The 16,843-nt window shown below is 42.2% G+C and overlaps 1 protein-coding gene across 1 annotated transcript in view; it reads left to right on the top strand.

Annotated features, from left to right (window-relative positions):
- Positions 1 to 16,843, top strand: part of RIPOR1 (RHO family interacting cell polarization regulator 1) — a 203,455-nt gene that overhangs the window by 115,736 nt on the left and 70,876 nt on the right. The window contains 3 exon segments of the mRNA XM_030203645.1: positions 4,640 to 4,765; positions 8,220 to 8,368; positions 9,336 to 9,465. Coding sequence (XP_030059505.1) covers positions 4,640 to 4,765; positions 8,220 to 8,368; positions 9,336 to 9,465 — 405 coding nt within the window.

Here is a 16,843-nt window from a genome sequence, read left to right as displayed (position 1 = left end):
GAGTTTTGGTCTGGGGACAACTGGTAAATCTCAGGCAATACCCATACCAAATAATGGAAAGGACCCATGAATCTGTGGTGATATTCTGCAAAGCTGATAGAAAAACTTAACCCTGGCCCTCACAGATATGGCAGGATGAATGTTTTGAAGAGACTGGGTTTGAGTAGTATAGTCAAAAAGAAGGCTGTTAGGTTGAGGCGTCTCTTTGCCTAACCTTTGGGGCTACTCTACTTTGATTGGTAATCGGATCTCTTGTGGAAATAACCCTGTCTGTACTGGATAGAAAAAGTGCACCTAGCAGAGGTGGTTGATATGGTGGGTTGAACTGCTGGGAGATGATTAAAAATCATTGTCCCACTCTTCAGCATGTCCATTTTTCACTTTCTCTCTGAAGAGCGAGACTTCAGTACAAGGAGCATCTGCTAACTTGGAGTGGTTGTCCTTACAAGACTGGAGTATGCAGTCATGCTAGATATCATACCATAATTGTTGGAAGCAGAGATTTTAGCTGAGGTTTCAAAGGAGTTATAAGTAGTCCTGATCAGATGTGCACCATGTTCATCGGTCCCAGCTAGTTGCTCTTTAGCGTGTGCAGAAAGTGCTGGTAAGAAAACTTGCACCTTGTGAAAGATAGTGTGCACGTATTGTACTATATAAAGCTGGTGAGCAGCTACTCTTGCATAGCTCCTTGTTTTCTGCCCTACATCTATGTGTATGCATGTATACCTTCAGCTTGGTTTTTGACAGCCTACAGCTAATGTAAAATACTTTTTGATTGGCCCTATAAACTTTACACTTGTAGGTTAAATGTTGCATGGGACTCTTTCTTTTGCTCATAGGACATAGACATAAGCATCGCCACACTGGGACAGACCAAAGGTCCATCTAGCCCAGCACCCTGTCTCTGACAGTGGCCAATCCAGGTCATACCTCAGCCAGGTGTAACCTTTGACCCTATTGGTCAATTCCAGAGCCTGTACCTCTGTGAGTAGGCCTCTCCATCCCAACCCCTAGTCAGGGCCACTGAGAGACAAAGCTGGACCTGGGGCAAACACTCCCGGGCCCGACTCCCTCTCCAGGCCTGCTTACTTCTCTTTTTTCCTGCTCCGCTTTGCTGCACAGGTTTTTCTTCCTGCTGTGTCCAAACAGGAAGTACTTCACTCAAGAGGCGGGACGCGACAGGAAGAAGGGTTTTTGGCCGGCAGAGCAGAGTTAATGCGATAGCATGATAACTCTGCTCTGCGGTGCACAGGAGCAGGAGAGCCATGCCAGCGCCAGGCAGGCCCCCCTTGGATGCTGGGTTCTCAGGAATTTTGCGGCCCTGATCTTAGTGAGAAAATCTCCATCTTGGCTCAGCTTCCTCTTCCCCTCGCCATCTCCACAAGCCTATTGTCTTTCCACCAGCTCTACATTCAACAATTTGATGTTCATCAGTTCAGTATCTACCTGCATTCACTCCCTTGGAAGTCGTGCAGTTATCAGAAGAAATAATTCAGACGCTGTACTTGCCACTCTTGTTTCAATGATCTTCAATGCAGTAAGTTAATTTTTTATTACTTATCTGTATTAAACAGTTGGAAACTGTGAGATTGAATCTCTTCCATGAATGTTGGACTGTTAACTGTTTTATTGGGAACACATTTTGAGAACAGTGATACCTTGGAATGTTTTCTTCTTGAAGTTGGTTGATCAGTCTAGCAGCTTTTTCATGAAGAGTGTTCGAAAAATTTCTAGAATTTTTGGGTTTCTACTTGCTGCTTCTATATCAGCTAAAGAGTAAGATAACTGGACTTTATTGAAACCTGGAGATGAATCTTATCCAACTGTTTAGAGGCGAGCTGTACAGAGTGGATTTTGCTGCATGTGGAATTGTTGGTCCTTAAGCATACCATGTATTGAACAACGACTGTGGCCTCCTATATACTTAAGAGACTAAAGATGTCTGATGTGGACACCATGTTCTGCTGAAGGGGGATATTTTACTAACTTTGAGTATGAAATGTCCTTGTATGAGGACTCGTTCCTTTGTGGTGGTGACTTCAGAAGGTGGTAGTGAAGTCATGTAGATCTTTTCTCTTCCCATTCTGTAGAAGGTAGCTAGAATTTAGTAGGCTCTCCATGTTAGTCGGAAGTGAATCTGGAGAGGATGGAGGAAGGGAATGAACCGGATCTTGAACAAGATATTAAGGAAACAATAGGATCTGAAGAGGATGGTCTCTGCATAGGAATAAGACGAGGAGTATGATGACTCTTAAGTCTTATCTATGGATACCTTCTGAAGAAAGGAATGAGTGTGCTTATGGATCTGGAAAGATGTTGATGAGGACTCATCTGCTACTGTAACCAATACCAGTATATTATGAGTAGGGCATTATGCAGATGAATGTGCTTTGAGTGGATGGTCTCCACTGAACTACTACTACTATTTAGCATTTCTATAGCGCTACAAGGCATACGCAGCGCTGCACAAACATAGAAGAAAGACAGTCCCTGCTCAAAGAGCTTACGATCTAATAGACAAAAATAAAGTAAGCAAATCAAAATCAATTAATGTGTACAGGAAGGAAGAGAGGAGGGTAGGTGGAGGCAAGTGGTTACAAGTGGTTACGAGTCAAAAGCAATGTTAAAGAGGTGGGCTTTCAGTCTAGATTTAAAGGTGGCCAAGGATGGGGCAAGACGTAGGGGCTCAGGAAGTTTATTCCAGGCGTAGGGTGCAGCGAGACAGAAGGCGTGAAGTCTGGAGTTGGCAGTAGTGGAGAAGGGAACGGATAAGAAGGATTTATCCATGGAGCGGAGTGCACGGGAATGGGTGTAGGGAAGGACGAGTGTGGAGAGATACTGGGGAGCAGCAGAATGAGTACATTTATAGGTTAGTAGAAGAAGTTTGAACAGGATGCGAAAACGGATAGGGAGCCAGTGAAGCGACTTGAGGAGAGGGGTAGTATGGGTAAAGCGACCCTGGCAGAAGACGAGACGGGCAGCAGAGTTTTGAACCGACTGGAGAGGGGAGAGGTGACTAAGTGGGAGGCCAGCAAGAAGCAGATTGCAGTAGTCTAAACGAGAGGTGACAAGGGTGTGGATGAGGGTTTTGGTAGAGTGCTCGGAAACAAAGGGGCGGATTTGGGTGTCGTCGTCGATGATACGCTGAAACCTTCTGCTCAGTGTGCTGCTGCGGCTAGGAAAGCGAATAGAATGTTGGGTGTTATTAGGAAGGGTATGGAGTCCAGGTGTGCGGATGTTATAATGCCGTTGTATCGCTCCATGGTGCGACCGCACCTGGAGTATTGTGTTCAGTACTGGTCTCCGTATCTCAAAAAAGATATAGTAGAATTGGAAAAGGTACAGCGAAGGGCGACGAAAATGATAGTGGGGATGGGACGACTTTCCTATGAAGAGAGGCTGAGAAGGCTAGGGCTTTTCAGCTTGGAGAAGAGACGGCTGAGGGGAGATATGATAGAAGTGTATAAAATAATGAGTGGAATGGATCGGGTGGATGTGAAGCGACTGTTCACGCTATCCAAAAATACTAGGACTAGAGGGCATGAGTTGAAGCTACAGTGTGGTAAATTTAAAACGAATCGGAGAAAATTTTTCTTCACCCAACGTGTAATTAGACTCTGGAATTCATTGCCGGAGAACGTGGTACGGGCGGTTAGCTTGACGGAGTTTAAAAAGGGGTTAGATAGATTCCTAAAGGACAAGTCCATAGACCGCTATTAAATGGACTTGGAAAAATTCCGCATTTTTAGGTATAACTTGTCTGGAATGTTTTTACGTTTGGGGAGCGTGCCAGGTGCCCTTGACCTGGATTGGCCACTGTCGGTGACAGGATGCTGGGCTAGATGGACCTTTGGTCTTTCCCAGTATGGCACTACTTATGTACTTATGTACTTATTTTACGGATGTTGTAAAGAAAGAAACGACAGGTCTTGGCGATCTGCTGGATATGAGCAGAGAAGGAGAGAGAAGAGTCAAAGATGACCCCAAGGTTTCGAGCTGAGGAGACAGGGAGAATGAGAGAGCCATCAACAGAAATAGAAAATGTGGGGAGTTGGGTTTGGGGGGAAAAATGAGAAGCTCGGTTTTGGTCATGTTTTATTTCAGGTGGCGTTGAGACATCCAGACAGCAATGTCAGACAAGCACGCTGAAACTTTGGTTTGGATGCAAGGTTCTGGATTTTTCTATCATTTATGTGAAAATGTTAAATGTGGTGAAAACGGTGTCAAAGAAACCTAGGAGTACTTGTTTTGCTTCCTGGAAAAAAATTGAAGAGTGGGGGAGACTGCTGTAGGTAGGCTGCATATGCTTGGAGCTTTACATGAAAGTTTTGAGTACTGGAGAGCAGTTCTGTCCCAGCAATATCACATGATGACTGTCACTTGTAAGCCTGGCTCAATCCTCCTTGTCAATGGAAAATTTGTTTTTACAAAATCACCAAATGTGGCCATGTTTTCTCCAGCTGACATTCTGATAGCAAAATCATATGCAGATTTTAATGTATAGGGGATGATGGCCATCAAGAAGGGGGAGGGGGAAATTGTTTTAGTCTCCAGGATCTGGGACTGAGGTATCTGGCATTAATGATGTATCTCTTCTGCTTTTTCATTTACCTTACCCCAACTTGTCCACCCCCAAAAGATTTTCATGAAATATGGCCGTCAGCGCTGGAAACTGAAAGGTCGCATAGAGGTGAATAGCAAACAGGTGTGGGACAGCGAGGAGATGGTATTCCTGCCTCTCATCACAGAGTTCCTTTCTATAAAGGTAAAACCTTTTTCCATATCATCAAGCTGATCAATCCATAGACTGGTGGGTTGTGTCCATCTACCAGCAGGTGGAGATAGAGAGCAATCCTTTTGCCTCCCTATATGTGGTCATGTGCTGCCGGATAGAATAGAAGCTATAACTTTATAAAGCTTTTTTTTCCATTTAAAATCAGTTTTACATGCAGAAATGTTGTGTGAAATTGTGACAAATGCACATTTAAAAACAGGGCACATGGAAAGACAGCCTGATTTGAAATGATTTGCGTGTAGGCATTCCTGGGGCTATAGTTTGTGGAGAGAAATAAAACTCCTCCTGATGCAGGCCATTTTGCCAAAACTCAGCCAGTGTCAAGTTTGATGAAAATCATTATTAATGTTATTTCTGTACCATTGACACTTTCATTGTTTTGGGTCATCTGCATGGTAGTGGTCTGATTCCATAAGCAGTCTGACATTCGCAACATTTTGGATCCGCTACTTTAGTCACCTTTTCCCAGAGATGGCCATGTAGTTTTATAAAATATGCAGGTGCACACATATAGGGAAATTCTATAACTAGGCGCTTATGGGTACTTGCAGAGAAAATCGACACTAAGATGCCTAAGCACCCTAAGCATTATTCAATAGGGGCATGCTTAAGTGATATATGGCCTCATATACTAAGGTGCACTAGTGTATTTAGGGCGCTTTAAATGTTAGAGATATCCATATTGTCTCTAATGTTTAGCATGCCCTAAATGTTAGCGCGCACTAAAAGCATTAGCGTGCCTTAGTAAAAGACACCCATAGTGCACTATTGAAAGAGGGGGGGCATGCATGTGAGTGGAGTGTGGGTGGGACTCCCAGTTATATACAGTTTACAGAATACAGCAACACAGGTGCTCACAGATATGCTAGGTCTATGGCTGGTGTAACTGTGCACATGTATATGTAAGGTGCGCCAATACTGGGTTACGCTAGTATTTTAGAACCATATCTGGGTGCCTAGATACTATTATAGAATAAGCTCTCACTGCATGGCATTGGAGATGCTCCTTTTTTAATTGCCATTGTAGAGGGTAATTTTATAAAATCCAAATAAACAATAAAATAACAGGGTGTCTAGAGTAAGGTACTTTCTCTGTCTCTAATGGGCTCACAGTCTAATGGTAATGCTAAAGCTAGAGGTGACTAGTGCCGGACCTGCACCAGCGTTAATGACTGCAAAATGCTCAGAGGGCTTTAGTGTAGGAGGCGATATGCATGCCAAGGATTAACGCAAATAGCATGCAAATGTAGTCAAACGGATGTTAATGAGGTCATTTCCTATTCCCTCCCAATGCTCAGAGAACAACCTACAAAACAAAGCTGCCCTTACTGCCGAAAACCTTACGCCAGCTTGGAGCAGGCATAAGGGTGTTAGAATTGTGAGAAATCCTCTCTTCATTCTTCAAAATTTGCTAGTTTTTATTTAATTTGGAAGCAGAAGGAAGCCTGGTCAAGTTCCTAAGCGCTGGTAGTGAGAGACGAATGTGTGCGAGTCAGAGCAAACCCAAAAGTGAAAGCACACATTGACACCCGTTTTCTGTGCTTAAATATAAGCCTTCCAAGTAAAAAAAAAAAAAAAAAAGAAAAAAAAAATTGAAAAGACGTATATTTAAAGGCTAATGTGTGCTTCACTCTTGGGTTTGCCTGGTGCATGTGCAGAAGAGCTGAGCTTACTGCGAAACACTTCTGCGCATCAGCTCCTCCTCCTTGTGATCTTGGGCAAGTCACTTAACCCTCCATTACCTGAGGTACAGACTTAGATTGTAAGCCCTCCTGGGACAGAGAAATATCCAGTGTACCTGAATGTAACTCTCCTTGAGCTACTACTGAAAAAGGTGTGAGTGAAATCTAAATAAATAAATTTATAAAAGGGCTTTCCATGTGTATGAAAAAAGCCTTTGTACATGGAAAACCTTCATAAAATTACCCTGTGGCACCAGAAGATTCTGGCAAATTGTTTTATTGCTGCTGGGAGCCTCATAGCCTCTGAATGGAAACGTGGAAAGCATTCATCTATAGAAGCAAAAAGCTTTGTGCTTTTGATGGAGAAACTTAACTGCCATTAGGGCAGACAAGCTGCATGCTCATAAGAAATGTTGGGGCCTTCTACACAGCTAACAGCATACAGTGTAAGGCTTTTTCTTTTCTTTATTTTTCTTTCTTTCTTAGGATTTATTTACTGCATTTTTGAAGGAATTCACTCAAGGCAATATACAGCAAGAACAACTCAAACTTAAGACAGCTACAGCAGTAAAAATATTCAAACACTACATTACAATGTCAACACAATAAAACATTTTTCTTTAGGCTGTATACCCTTATATCCTTTTCCTTTTTTCTCTTCTCTTGGCTCAGTTCAGTGTGATTTGTATACAGCAAGAAGTTGTGAAGGAAGGGAGGGTGGGCCGGGGGTGGGAGGCAGTGGGTATTACTTATCACTTGTTATATTCGCTTGAACACCTGGCTTACAGTGATCTATTGGGCAACTTATTTTTGATATGTTATATGCTAAGGTGTGTTCCATCTATTTGTTATCCTGGAATTTAATACAGATTTCAAGTGGAAAAAAAATAAATGACCTCAGTGGCATATCTCTTCATCTTTTCTAGAGCACGTGTATATTTGTGCCTGGCATTTGTGTGCTGCTGGGACTGGTTCTGGGAGCCAAAGGCACATAAGCACCTATGTTATCTTGTATAAAATAAGCACTGTTATGGACTTCTCAGTTAGGCACCTCCTTATACAGTTGCTCCTTTAATGTGTGCTGTACTGATGTGTCCTTGGTGTCGGGGAAGTTTACCTGGATCAAGATGAGTGTTCTTCTCTTGTAACCTTTCAAATAGGACAAGCAATCATCTGAAAACAAAAGTGTGGTAAGCACACTTGATGTGAAACAGATAAAATATGAGATGAACTGACATAACAGCTGCTTTGCTGGCTTCTATTTGAGATACCGCCTTTCAGAAGTTGTAGAAGTTCTTCATTCAAGAAGAACAGCAGGGCACTCACGTCATGTCTCACTTCATGAAAAAATTGCATGCCTTAAGGCCATGAATGGTTCTTTTAACCTAATGTTCAAAAACCTTAAGCAAGTCTGTGTTTCAGGATATCCATAGTGAATGTTCATTGCTCCACTTTGCTTACTTTTGGTCTGTGAACCAAATTAATTTGTTTGCATTGATGTAACCTGAAAGCCAGACTTGTTTAGGGTGAGACATTGAGAACCAGATATGAACGATGGTGCTGTTATTCCAATTACAGTTCTAGAAACTGAAATGCTCAAATGTGAAGAGATTTGCTAAAGGTCCTAGAGAGCGAGTCAGTTGCAGGACTGAACCTTCAAACTTGAAGAGCATTGCTGGTAGTCCATTTGCTTTGCTGAGCTCTGAATTCTTTCTTGCTGTCCTGCTTCTGCCTCCCTGCAGGTAACGGAGCTGAAGAGCCTGGCCAACCATGTGGTGGTGGGCAGTGTCTCCTGTGAGACCAAGGACCTGTTTGCTGCTTTGCCTCAGGTGGTTGCTGTGGATATCAATGACTTGGGGACCATCAAACTGAGCCTGGAGGTGAACTGGAAGTAAGTACTGATCGAGCTGCGTTTGCACTGCAGGATTTGGGGTGTACCTGTAGGAAGGGCTGTCTTGCTGATACAGCAGTCAGTTGCTTGTCCCAGAGGTAGGAATTGGCAGAGGTGTGATGCACTGGAGCTTTGAGACAAGTGAATAGATTGAACTGCACAGGAGGCACAAACTTAGCATGAGATAATCTCCCATCCTATGCTGTACTCTGCAGTTACAAAGGTGGCAGAGTGAGTGCCACAGCCAATGCTGCTGCATGATGCTTTCTGAAGTATCATAGGGACACAAAATTGTGATGGATACTGCTCTGATTTTATTACAGCAGTTTTAATAAAGAGCACGTAAAAGCAGAGCGCTTTGGATCGATGTGAGAGCTGTTTATTTCTGGCATTTAAGAAGCTGCTGCCTGCAGTGTCTCTGCAACAAGTAGAGAGGTCTGGTAATGTCAAGTGACTTGCAAGGAACTAGACCTACTGAACTCAGACCAGTCTAGTGTGACAGAGGAGCATCCTGTGTTTCTCACCTGCTCTAGAGTTTATTTATTGGGCTTTATTGACCGCCTTTATGAAGAGATTCATCCAAGGCAGTTTACAGCAGGTACAGTTTAATATAAATCTTATAGTTTTGTTAACAGCATAACAATAGTAAAATAATCAAGTATAAACATAAATATAAATAGAATAAATGAGGTGAACTTGAAAACAGTAAATTGAAACCTAATAATAGAACTACTGTGAAACAGTATCAAAAATATACACATTTAACAGCACTGGAGTTGCCATTTGGCCCTTTTTTTCACAGGCAGGCTGATTTCAGTCCTGAATTATCTCTGTTGAATTTATGGAATTCCAGGTCAGGTCTGGATTTCCTCAAAAGCAGAATTACAGGTCTGTGTGTGACATAGTCAAATCTAATTGCCTTTCCCCCACTATAATCTGTTGTTAAATTTAGCTTTTTCTCTTGCAGTCCATTTGATAAAGATGACCAGCCTTCTGCCGCCAGCACTGTCAACAAATCTTCAAGCGTGAACAAGAGACTATCTACGTACAACCAGAGCCCACCTGACACTCCCTCCCTCCGAGAACAGGCGTTCTATGTAAGTACTGAGCGCTCATATCCTAGAACATGCCTTCAACAAAAGGACTGTAGGCCCTTTCTCCCAAAGTAGGTTTGAGCCCTCACTCCCTGAATACCTTTCATGTAAAGTTTTCTTTTCTTTTTTTTTAATCCTTTCTCTTGAACTGAAATTTAGGCCATCCTTGGCCAGTCAGATGCAGCTGAGTCACAGTGCTTGGTGGTGAAAATTGTGGACAAGTTATTGTGCTGTAGGCTGAAGAGCCAAAGCACCATGTTTAGCTATTAGCTCGCCCTCTAGTGGTGATATTAGGGAAAGGCCAAAATAGTTTTTGTCAGTTTTCTTTTTAGAAATCCAAATACTGGATTACATCCCATGCCTGCACTGCTAGGGATATGTAGCTCTGTTATGTTGTTCAGTCACAGGAGACATGTCATGCTTTGGACTATTGAAGGGTTTTTTTTTTGGGGGGGGGATAGTATGTACCATGAGTGAATTGTATGTTCTACACAGACTTAAGTACATCAGAGACTGGAGATTTTTGTTATATAGAGAAACCCTGAGCTTGAACTCCCTGTAGTCTGTGTACCTGTAATTAGCAGTTGCTGCTCACCTTCATCTCCACAAAAGAAATCCCTCATTCATTTTTGCATTGTATGCCAGAAACATGTCCTGTGCTACATGTCCCTTGTGCTCAAGCCCCGTCCACTTGTGCTGCACCGACAAGGGACGCCAATGGACAGGACATAATTTTGGCAACCCAGCTTCCCCTGTGCCCTGTGAGGCCGTGCATAGCTAATTACAGCCCTGCATGCACCACCGTCTTCATCAAGGAAACACCCCTGGTCCTTGATTACCTTTGAAGTACTGTTGATAAGACTGGGGGTTTCTCCTGCATTAATGACACCTCTCTGCATCTCCGTAGCCATGAGCTAATGTTCTACAGAAGTGGTCCAAAATCTGGCAGCAGCCTTGCTACATGTGATAGTGAAAAAGCCTTTTGGAGTAGCACTGCGAGTTCTAGTAGTATAATAGACTTGCAAGGATCACATAGCTCAGGAACCAAACCAGAGTTCCACCAGCTGGAAAAGACCAGAACTATTGTTTTTATTTATTTTTTTACAACTTATTGTTAGGACATAAGAACATAAGAGTAACCATACTGGGTCAGACCAGTGGTCCATCTGTCCCAATATCCTGCTTCCAGCAGTGGCCGACTCAGGCCACAAGTATTCGGCAGAAACCCAAATAGTAGCAGGATTAATGCTATCAATCCCAGGGCAAGCAGTTGCTTCCCCATGTCTGTCTCAATTGCAGACTATGGACTTTTCCTCTGGGAACTTGTCTAAACCTTTTTTAAACCCAGATAACGCTAACCACTGTTACTATATCCTCCGCCAAAGAGTTCCAGAGCTTAACTATTTGTTGAGTGAAAAAATATTTCCTCCTATTTGTTTTAAACATATTTCCATGTAACTTTCTCAAGTGTCCCCTAGTCTTTATACTTTTGAAACAAGAATAAAATTAATTCACTTCTACACCACTCAGGATTTTGTAGACCTCAATCATATTTTCCTTAATTTGTCTCTTTTCCAACCTGAAGAACCCTAGCTTCTTTAGCCTTTCCTCAAATGAGGAGTTCCATCCCCTTTATCATTTTGGTTGCTCTTCTTTGAACCTTTTCTATTTCCGCTATATCTTTTTGGAGATACAGCGACCAGAACTGAACACAATACTCAAGGTGTGGTCGCACTATGGAGTGATACAGAGGCATTATAGTATTTTCAGTCTTATTCACTATCCCTTTCCTAATAATTCCTAGCATCCCGTGTGCTTTTTTGGCTGCCGCTGCCACACATTGAGCAGAAGATTTCAGTGTATTATCTACAACTATCTACAATGACACCTAGATCTTGTTCTTGGGTGTGGACCCTAGCATCAGGTATCTATAATTCAGATTATTCTTTCCAATGTGCATCACTTTGCATTTGTCCATATTAAATTTCATCTGCCATTTGTATTCCCAGTCTTCCAATTTCCTAAGGTCTTCCTTCAATATTTCACAGTCTGCATGTGTTTTAACAACTTGAATAGTTTTGTGTCATCTGCAAATTTAATCACCTCGCTCATTGTTCCAATTTCCATATCATTTATAAATATGTTAAATAGCACTGGTCCCAGTACTGATCCCTGCGTCACTCCACTGTTCAACCCCCCCCCCCCTCGTTTGTTATAAAGAGCATTATGGGAAAACTTCAGTATTCAGTGACTTTTCCATAGCTACTGAGGCAATGCAAGATTAGGGCGGAAAGCTGATACTTAGGATGAGTTGGGAATGAATTTTGATTCTCCTCTGGGTTTGAGGGCTTGGGTGTGTGCTCTCTCCTTTGGCTGCAGTCCTTTAAGTGTAAGCGTTTAGAGCAGGGGCTTGAATTTTGATATGTGAAGGGTAATTTTAATAACAGGGTATCTTAAAAAAATAAATTGAAAAATGCCTACTTCATGCCATTAAAAAAAAAAATCTTCAAATGTTTTTCATAGAATCAAAAGAGTACAGGAGAAAACCATTCACGTAACAGTTTAGAACATATCCAATACATTCAGATACTAAACCAATCCCGCATAATACAAGATATTTAAAAATTCCCCTCCCCCCGCCATCCCACAGCTGCATCGCTGACAAAAGGAATCTTCATCTCTTGGTGGGCCTGTGTCCCTATAGTCTCTTCATGCCTATTTTATAAAGCCTATTTTGAGTGTGACATTGCATCGTAAATTTCAAATCAGGCCCCAAAATGTTGAGCCAAATTAAAAATGCATTTAATTCAGCTGTGTAGCAGTCGATACCAAAAATATATCATCCAAAAAAAACGTCATTTTGATACTAGTTCAAAGGATAAATGGTAATAACGCTGTCAGATTGCTAGTCATCATCGTTTATAATCTGAACTACGATGGTATCTGATTGTCTTCGACCTCTATCTTTCATTCTTGATTAACGAACATGTTCTTGGCAAATGCTGTTGTTTTCCTTCATTTTGCATTGGTCCAGGAATTTCACCTCTGGTAGTACAGTACGAATGCCCCCAGCCGTCGCCGTCTTTTTTTTTTTTAATCATGGCCCCAGTTTCGAAAACAAAATAGATCTGTTCCATTTTTCCTAGGTATAATATTCAAGTGACTGTTCTGCTTTGGAACATTCTAATTTTTTCATAGTCAATTCTTTGGACCCACAAGACACTCAGTCAAGAGCATCAAGGAGGCCCAGTTATCCTCTAAACTGGTATCAAAATATTCAACTCTGTAAACAATTTTTGGATAATGTTTTTATAAAGGCAACATTTGCGCATGTGTTTTTGTCTTTTATAAAATAGGTTTCTGCAGTAATCCCGATAACATGTGAATGCTTTCACACATACCTTCTCTGAGGCAGGTGCAACTGTTTGCTGTATTTTTTGCATACCTATGTATTTATAAAAAGATCTAATGGTGTCATATCTTGGACTTTAGGAAAATCCTAAGGTTAAGGCACCTAGTGTAATTTTCCAAAACCTCAGTCCTTCTATTTGATAAAGTCTTATCCTTAATCAAAGTATTATTGACTGACTTCATACTTTCCACCTTTCTTTCCAGTGAATCAATTTTCCCCTTCTGTCTCTCTCACTGTTGCTCAGTTGCCTGAGTTTTATTCTTCAAGTGTTTTATAAGTCAGTACAGCAAGCAGCAACAGAAAAATCAAGTCTTACCAACACATTTCACACAGAATCCAAGGTGATGACTGTTGATCTTTGCAGGGAGGCAAAAGAGTCCACTGATGTCCACTAGATAGAAGATGTTTTTGGAGCCACTTGGGCCCCTTCAGTTATGGGTCAGGTTTCCTCTAAGGCCAAAGCAACGTAACACTCCCAGAGCCACTCTCTTGCTCTGTAAGTGCAGCCGGTCTCGCCCAAACTTGATCACAAACTTCCAGCGCTGGCTTTTTCCCCTCTGCTCCAAGCAACTGCCTCTTAGGACTATTTGCGACTAAAGTCTGAGATTGGGGGCTGAGAAGATTATCATCTCCCAGGCAGCTCAAACTTCCCCCTGAAGAACCGCAGCAGGAGAAACTAGCTCCCAGTTTGCTCGGGTTTGCCGCATCACAAAAGCTTCCAACGTCAGCTGAGATGAGGAAGAAATCGAGACTGTACGGTTGCAGACAACCGCCGTCCCTCTTCTTTTTCGGAGGCATTAGGTAAATTGTTAAAGAAGAATTGAGGAGACACTGGAGTAGTCGCAATCAAGATGTTGCCATCTTGACACCGCCCATACATATGTATTTATAAAGTAAGCATGTACTTTGTATCCTTAGCCCTGCTGCACCCAAATCAGGCCCCCAGGAATGCCAGTGTGTGGTCTGTGTAAGTGTGTGCACTCTCGTCAGCACAGGTATGCATGTATACATTTGTGCAATTTTCTAATAGCCATTTTCCATGGTAAAATCTTGCTTCACATGGTGGAAAATGCTTTGTAAAGTTATTCTCAACATCGGTGCCTTTCTCACACTGCATGGGCTGTTTTTTTGTGGTGGTTAATGCTGCTTCTGTGGCTTGGGATGCACTCACTGCCTAAGTGAAGTCCTGTTCTCTATTCCTGGTTGCTGTGTGACCAGCCAGCTTGCCAGTAAGTGAGGATCTGTGCAAATAGGAAGTCAGGTGATGGTTTCTCAAACCTTGCATCACTTGTAGTGATCATTCTTAAAATTCAAGCCCTAATACCGGATTTCTGACACACTCCAGTGCTTGGTCAGTAGTTGCTCTGCACATTGGAGCAGATGGTAAACCCAGTAATGGGAAATGCTGTGGACATATTTACAATCCTGAAGGATGGAGTGGTGAAGGGGGCAGAAGCTAGAGAATAAATTTAGTACTTCAGTTTGCCTTGCTGTCAGGATGAGCTTTTCTGTGTGATCTCTGATAGGGTCTGTCAACAGTCCAGCATCTGAATGTACTTCAGAATATTTAGGGTCGTGGCAAGGAGATGCTGGTGAGCAACTCACATGTTACCCTCAGCATGACTGGATCTGATTTTTCAAACCTTTATTTTTCTCAGTTTTGAGAAACAAATATACAAGCTTAAGCTTGGGCAAGAAAGGCACAGTAGCAATTTAAAAAGAAGAAAACATCACAAGGCAAAAGAAATAAACATGATGACATAATCCAAAATTTCTTAAGAAATCAGAGAGAGAATCCACTCAGAATGAAAGAAAATGGAGGGAGAACTTGGCGATATCTTATATCCCACAACTATAGTATGAACCACTAATCCTGGAATGTTTCTGGTAGCCCCAACTTCTTGGCATCCAAAAGGAACTTTAATTGATCATGTTCAAAAAAATGTATGTATATATAATAAGGCTGCATGTCAATCAAAAATGTAATTGCAATTAATCATGCGATTAAAGGTATGTTCATTTATTTATTTTCCCACTGCAGCTCCTTGTGACTTTGGGCAAGTTACTTAACCGTCCATTGACCAGAGTCACAGAACTATGTAATGTTTTAAATAGTCATCTCTGCTGGTTTTCACCATTAGGTAGTGTAGTCTAGGAGTTCGTCTGGCGGCTGCTTCAGGGTGGGGAGATGTCAGAGAAGGAAATGAGCAAAAGAGCAGCTGGAGTCAGAGGAAACAATAGATTCTGACAGCCACCCAAACCCAAAGAACTATCAGTGCGTCCTTTAACCTGAAGGGATGGTGGGCATTTTTCAGATGGCTCATTTATCCTGTTAAATGGTTTCTGGAAATTGCTCCTGTGTGTGTATATCACATCTTAAGGCGATGGAGTAGGGTGGGCCAGGCCCCATACTATCGGCAGCTAGAAAGCTTGGGGGTGGGGCCAAAGATTGGTTTCTTTGGCCCCTACAACCAAAAAAAAGTGTTCTGCTGCTCCTGCTTTTAAAGATTAATCTTTATTTTCTGCATAATTTCCAATAATGTTTAACAGGATTGTTCTGGGAGAGCTGATATTAGGGTGATCATTGTTATTGGATTTAATTATTATAATCTCAAGGAGGAGCCAAGCAGCCTGAAAGTTAAGTGGTGGGGTGGGGGGACAGGGGAATGCAAGGCTGGAGGTATGCGTCTGCCTTGATAGCCACCGTTACTCACTTGGCTGTTTCCCAAGATTTCAAGTTCCTAGATCCTTAGCTTACTGCACAAACCTAGCTCCATATGCACCTGTTTTCTCCTTGTAGCGCTATAAAAATTATAAATAGTAGTAGTAGTAAGACTACTAGGGCCCTGTTTACTAAGCCATGCTAGAGGTGTGCTAGCGTTTTAGCATGCGCTAAGCACTACCGTTCACTAACCATGTAGATAGATGCCAGTAATATTCCTATGGGCATCTACATGGTTATCATGTGATAATTTTTATCACGCATGAAAAATGTTAGTGCACATTAGTAAACAGGACCTCTAGTATATTACAATGATTGTATAAGATCACCTGCTTAATACAGTCTTATCACCATCATCTCCCTGTACTCGCCCACCAAACTTAGTAGCAATCTAAATAGATAAGAAAACTGGAGGAGGAGTTTCCTGAAAATTCAACTTGCTTAGGTCCCCATGGCCTTGCTGCATAGTACTTGATCACCGTTAATCTGCTGGCACTAGCCCAGCTGGTTTCTAAGGAATTGTAACCTGCTGATACCAACCTGGCTACCCCAGACCTCTTGTACTGCTAGATTGTGTTTTATCACCCCGGCCCTTGCTTTGGCTCTTGAGGGCATGATGGGTGATGTTAGCAGTGCTTCAACTTCCTGACCCTGTTTTTGCCACCCAATGAATATGGGATAGGTACTATTAGACCAAAGGTTCTTAACCCAGTCCCTGGGATACACTAAACCAGTAAGTGCAGGCACTGCATCACATGCAAATCTATCAAGCATATTCATTGTGGAAATCTTGAAAATCTGACTGGGTTGAGGACCTTGGTTTTCCACCCCTGCTCTAGGACGTATGTGAATTTGTTCTCAAGTCTAGTCTCGTATGGCTTTTTTGTGTAGACTTCATACCTTTTTGGTCGCCCTTCTCTGAACCACCTCCAGGCTGCCTGTATCCTTTCAGAGGTACGCTCTCCAGAATAAGACTTCCATTTAGGTGAGCTCTGCTGGTTATGCTTTTTGCTCTGCATCTTAATCTCCCTTTTTGGTCACTGCCATGTCACTACCTGAAGATCACCAGACATGATCCACACTGAGGTGTCTCTTTTGGGTGGTACTGTTAGTATCCCTCACCACTTGTAAATGTCTATGGGATTTCTGCACTGGAATTCTATTTTGTTCCATGGGTATTGCTGTAGTCTGTACTTGGTTCCACAGTCAATATATGTTAATTTTGCTGAAGGACTACTTTTATTAAT

Source organism: Microcaecilia unicolor, chromosome 5 (genome assembly GCF_901765095.1).
Source record: "Microcaecilia unicolor chromosome 5, aMicUni1.1, whole genome shotgun sequence".
In the NCBI taxonomy this organism is placed as follows: domain Eukaryota; kingdom Metazoa; phylum Chordata; class Amphibia; order Gymnophiona; family Siphonopidae; genus Microcaecilia; species Microcaecilia unicolor.
Note: the sequence above shows the minus strand (reverse complement) of the source record. Positions and strands in the feature narration are given on the sequence as shown.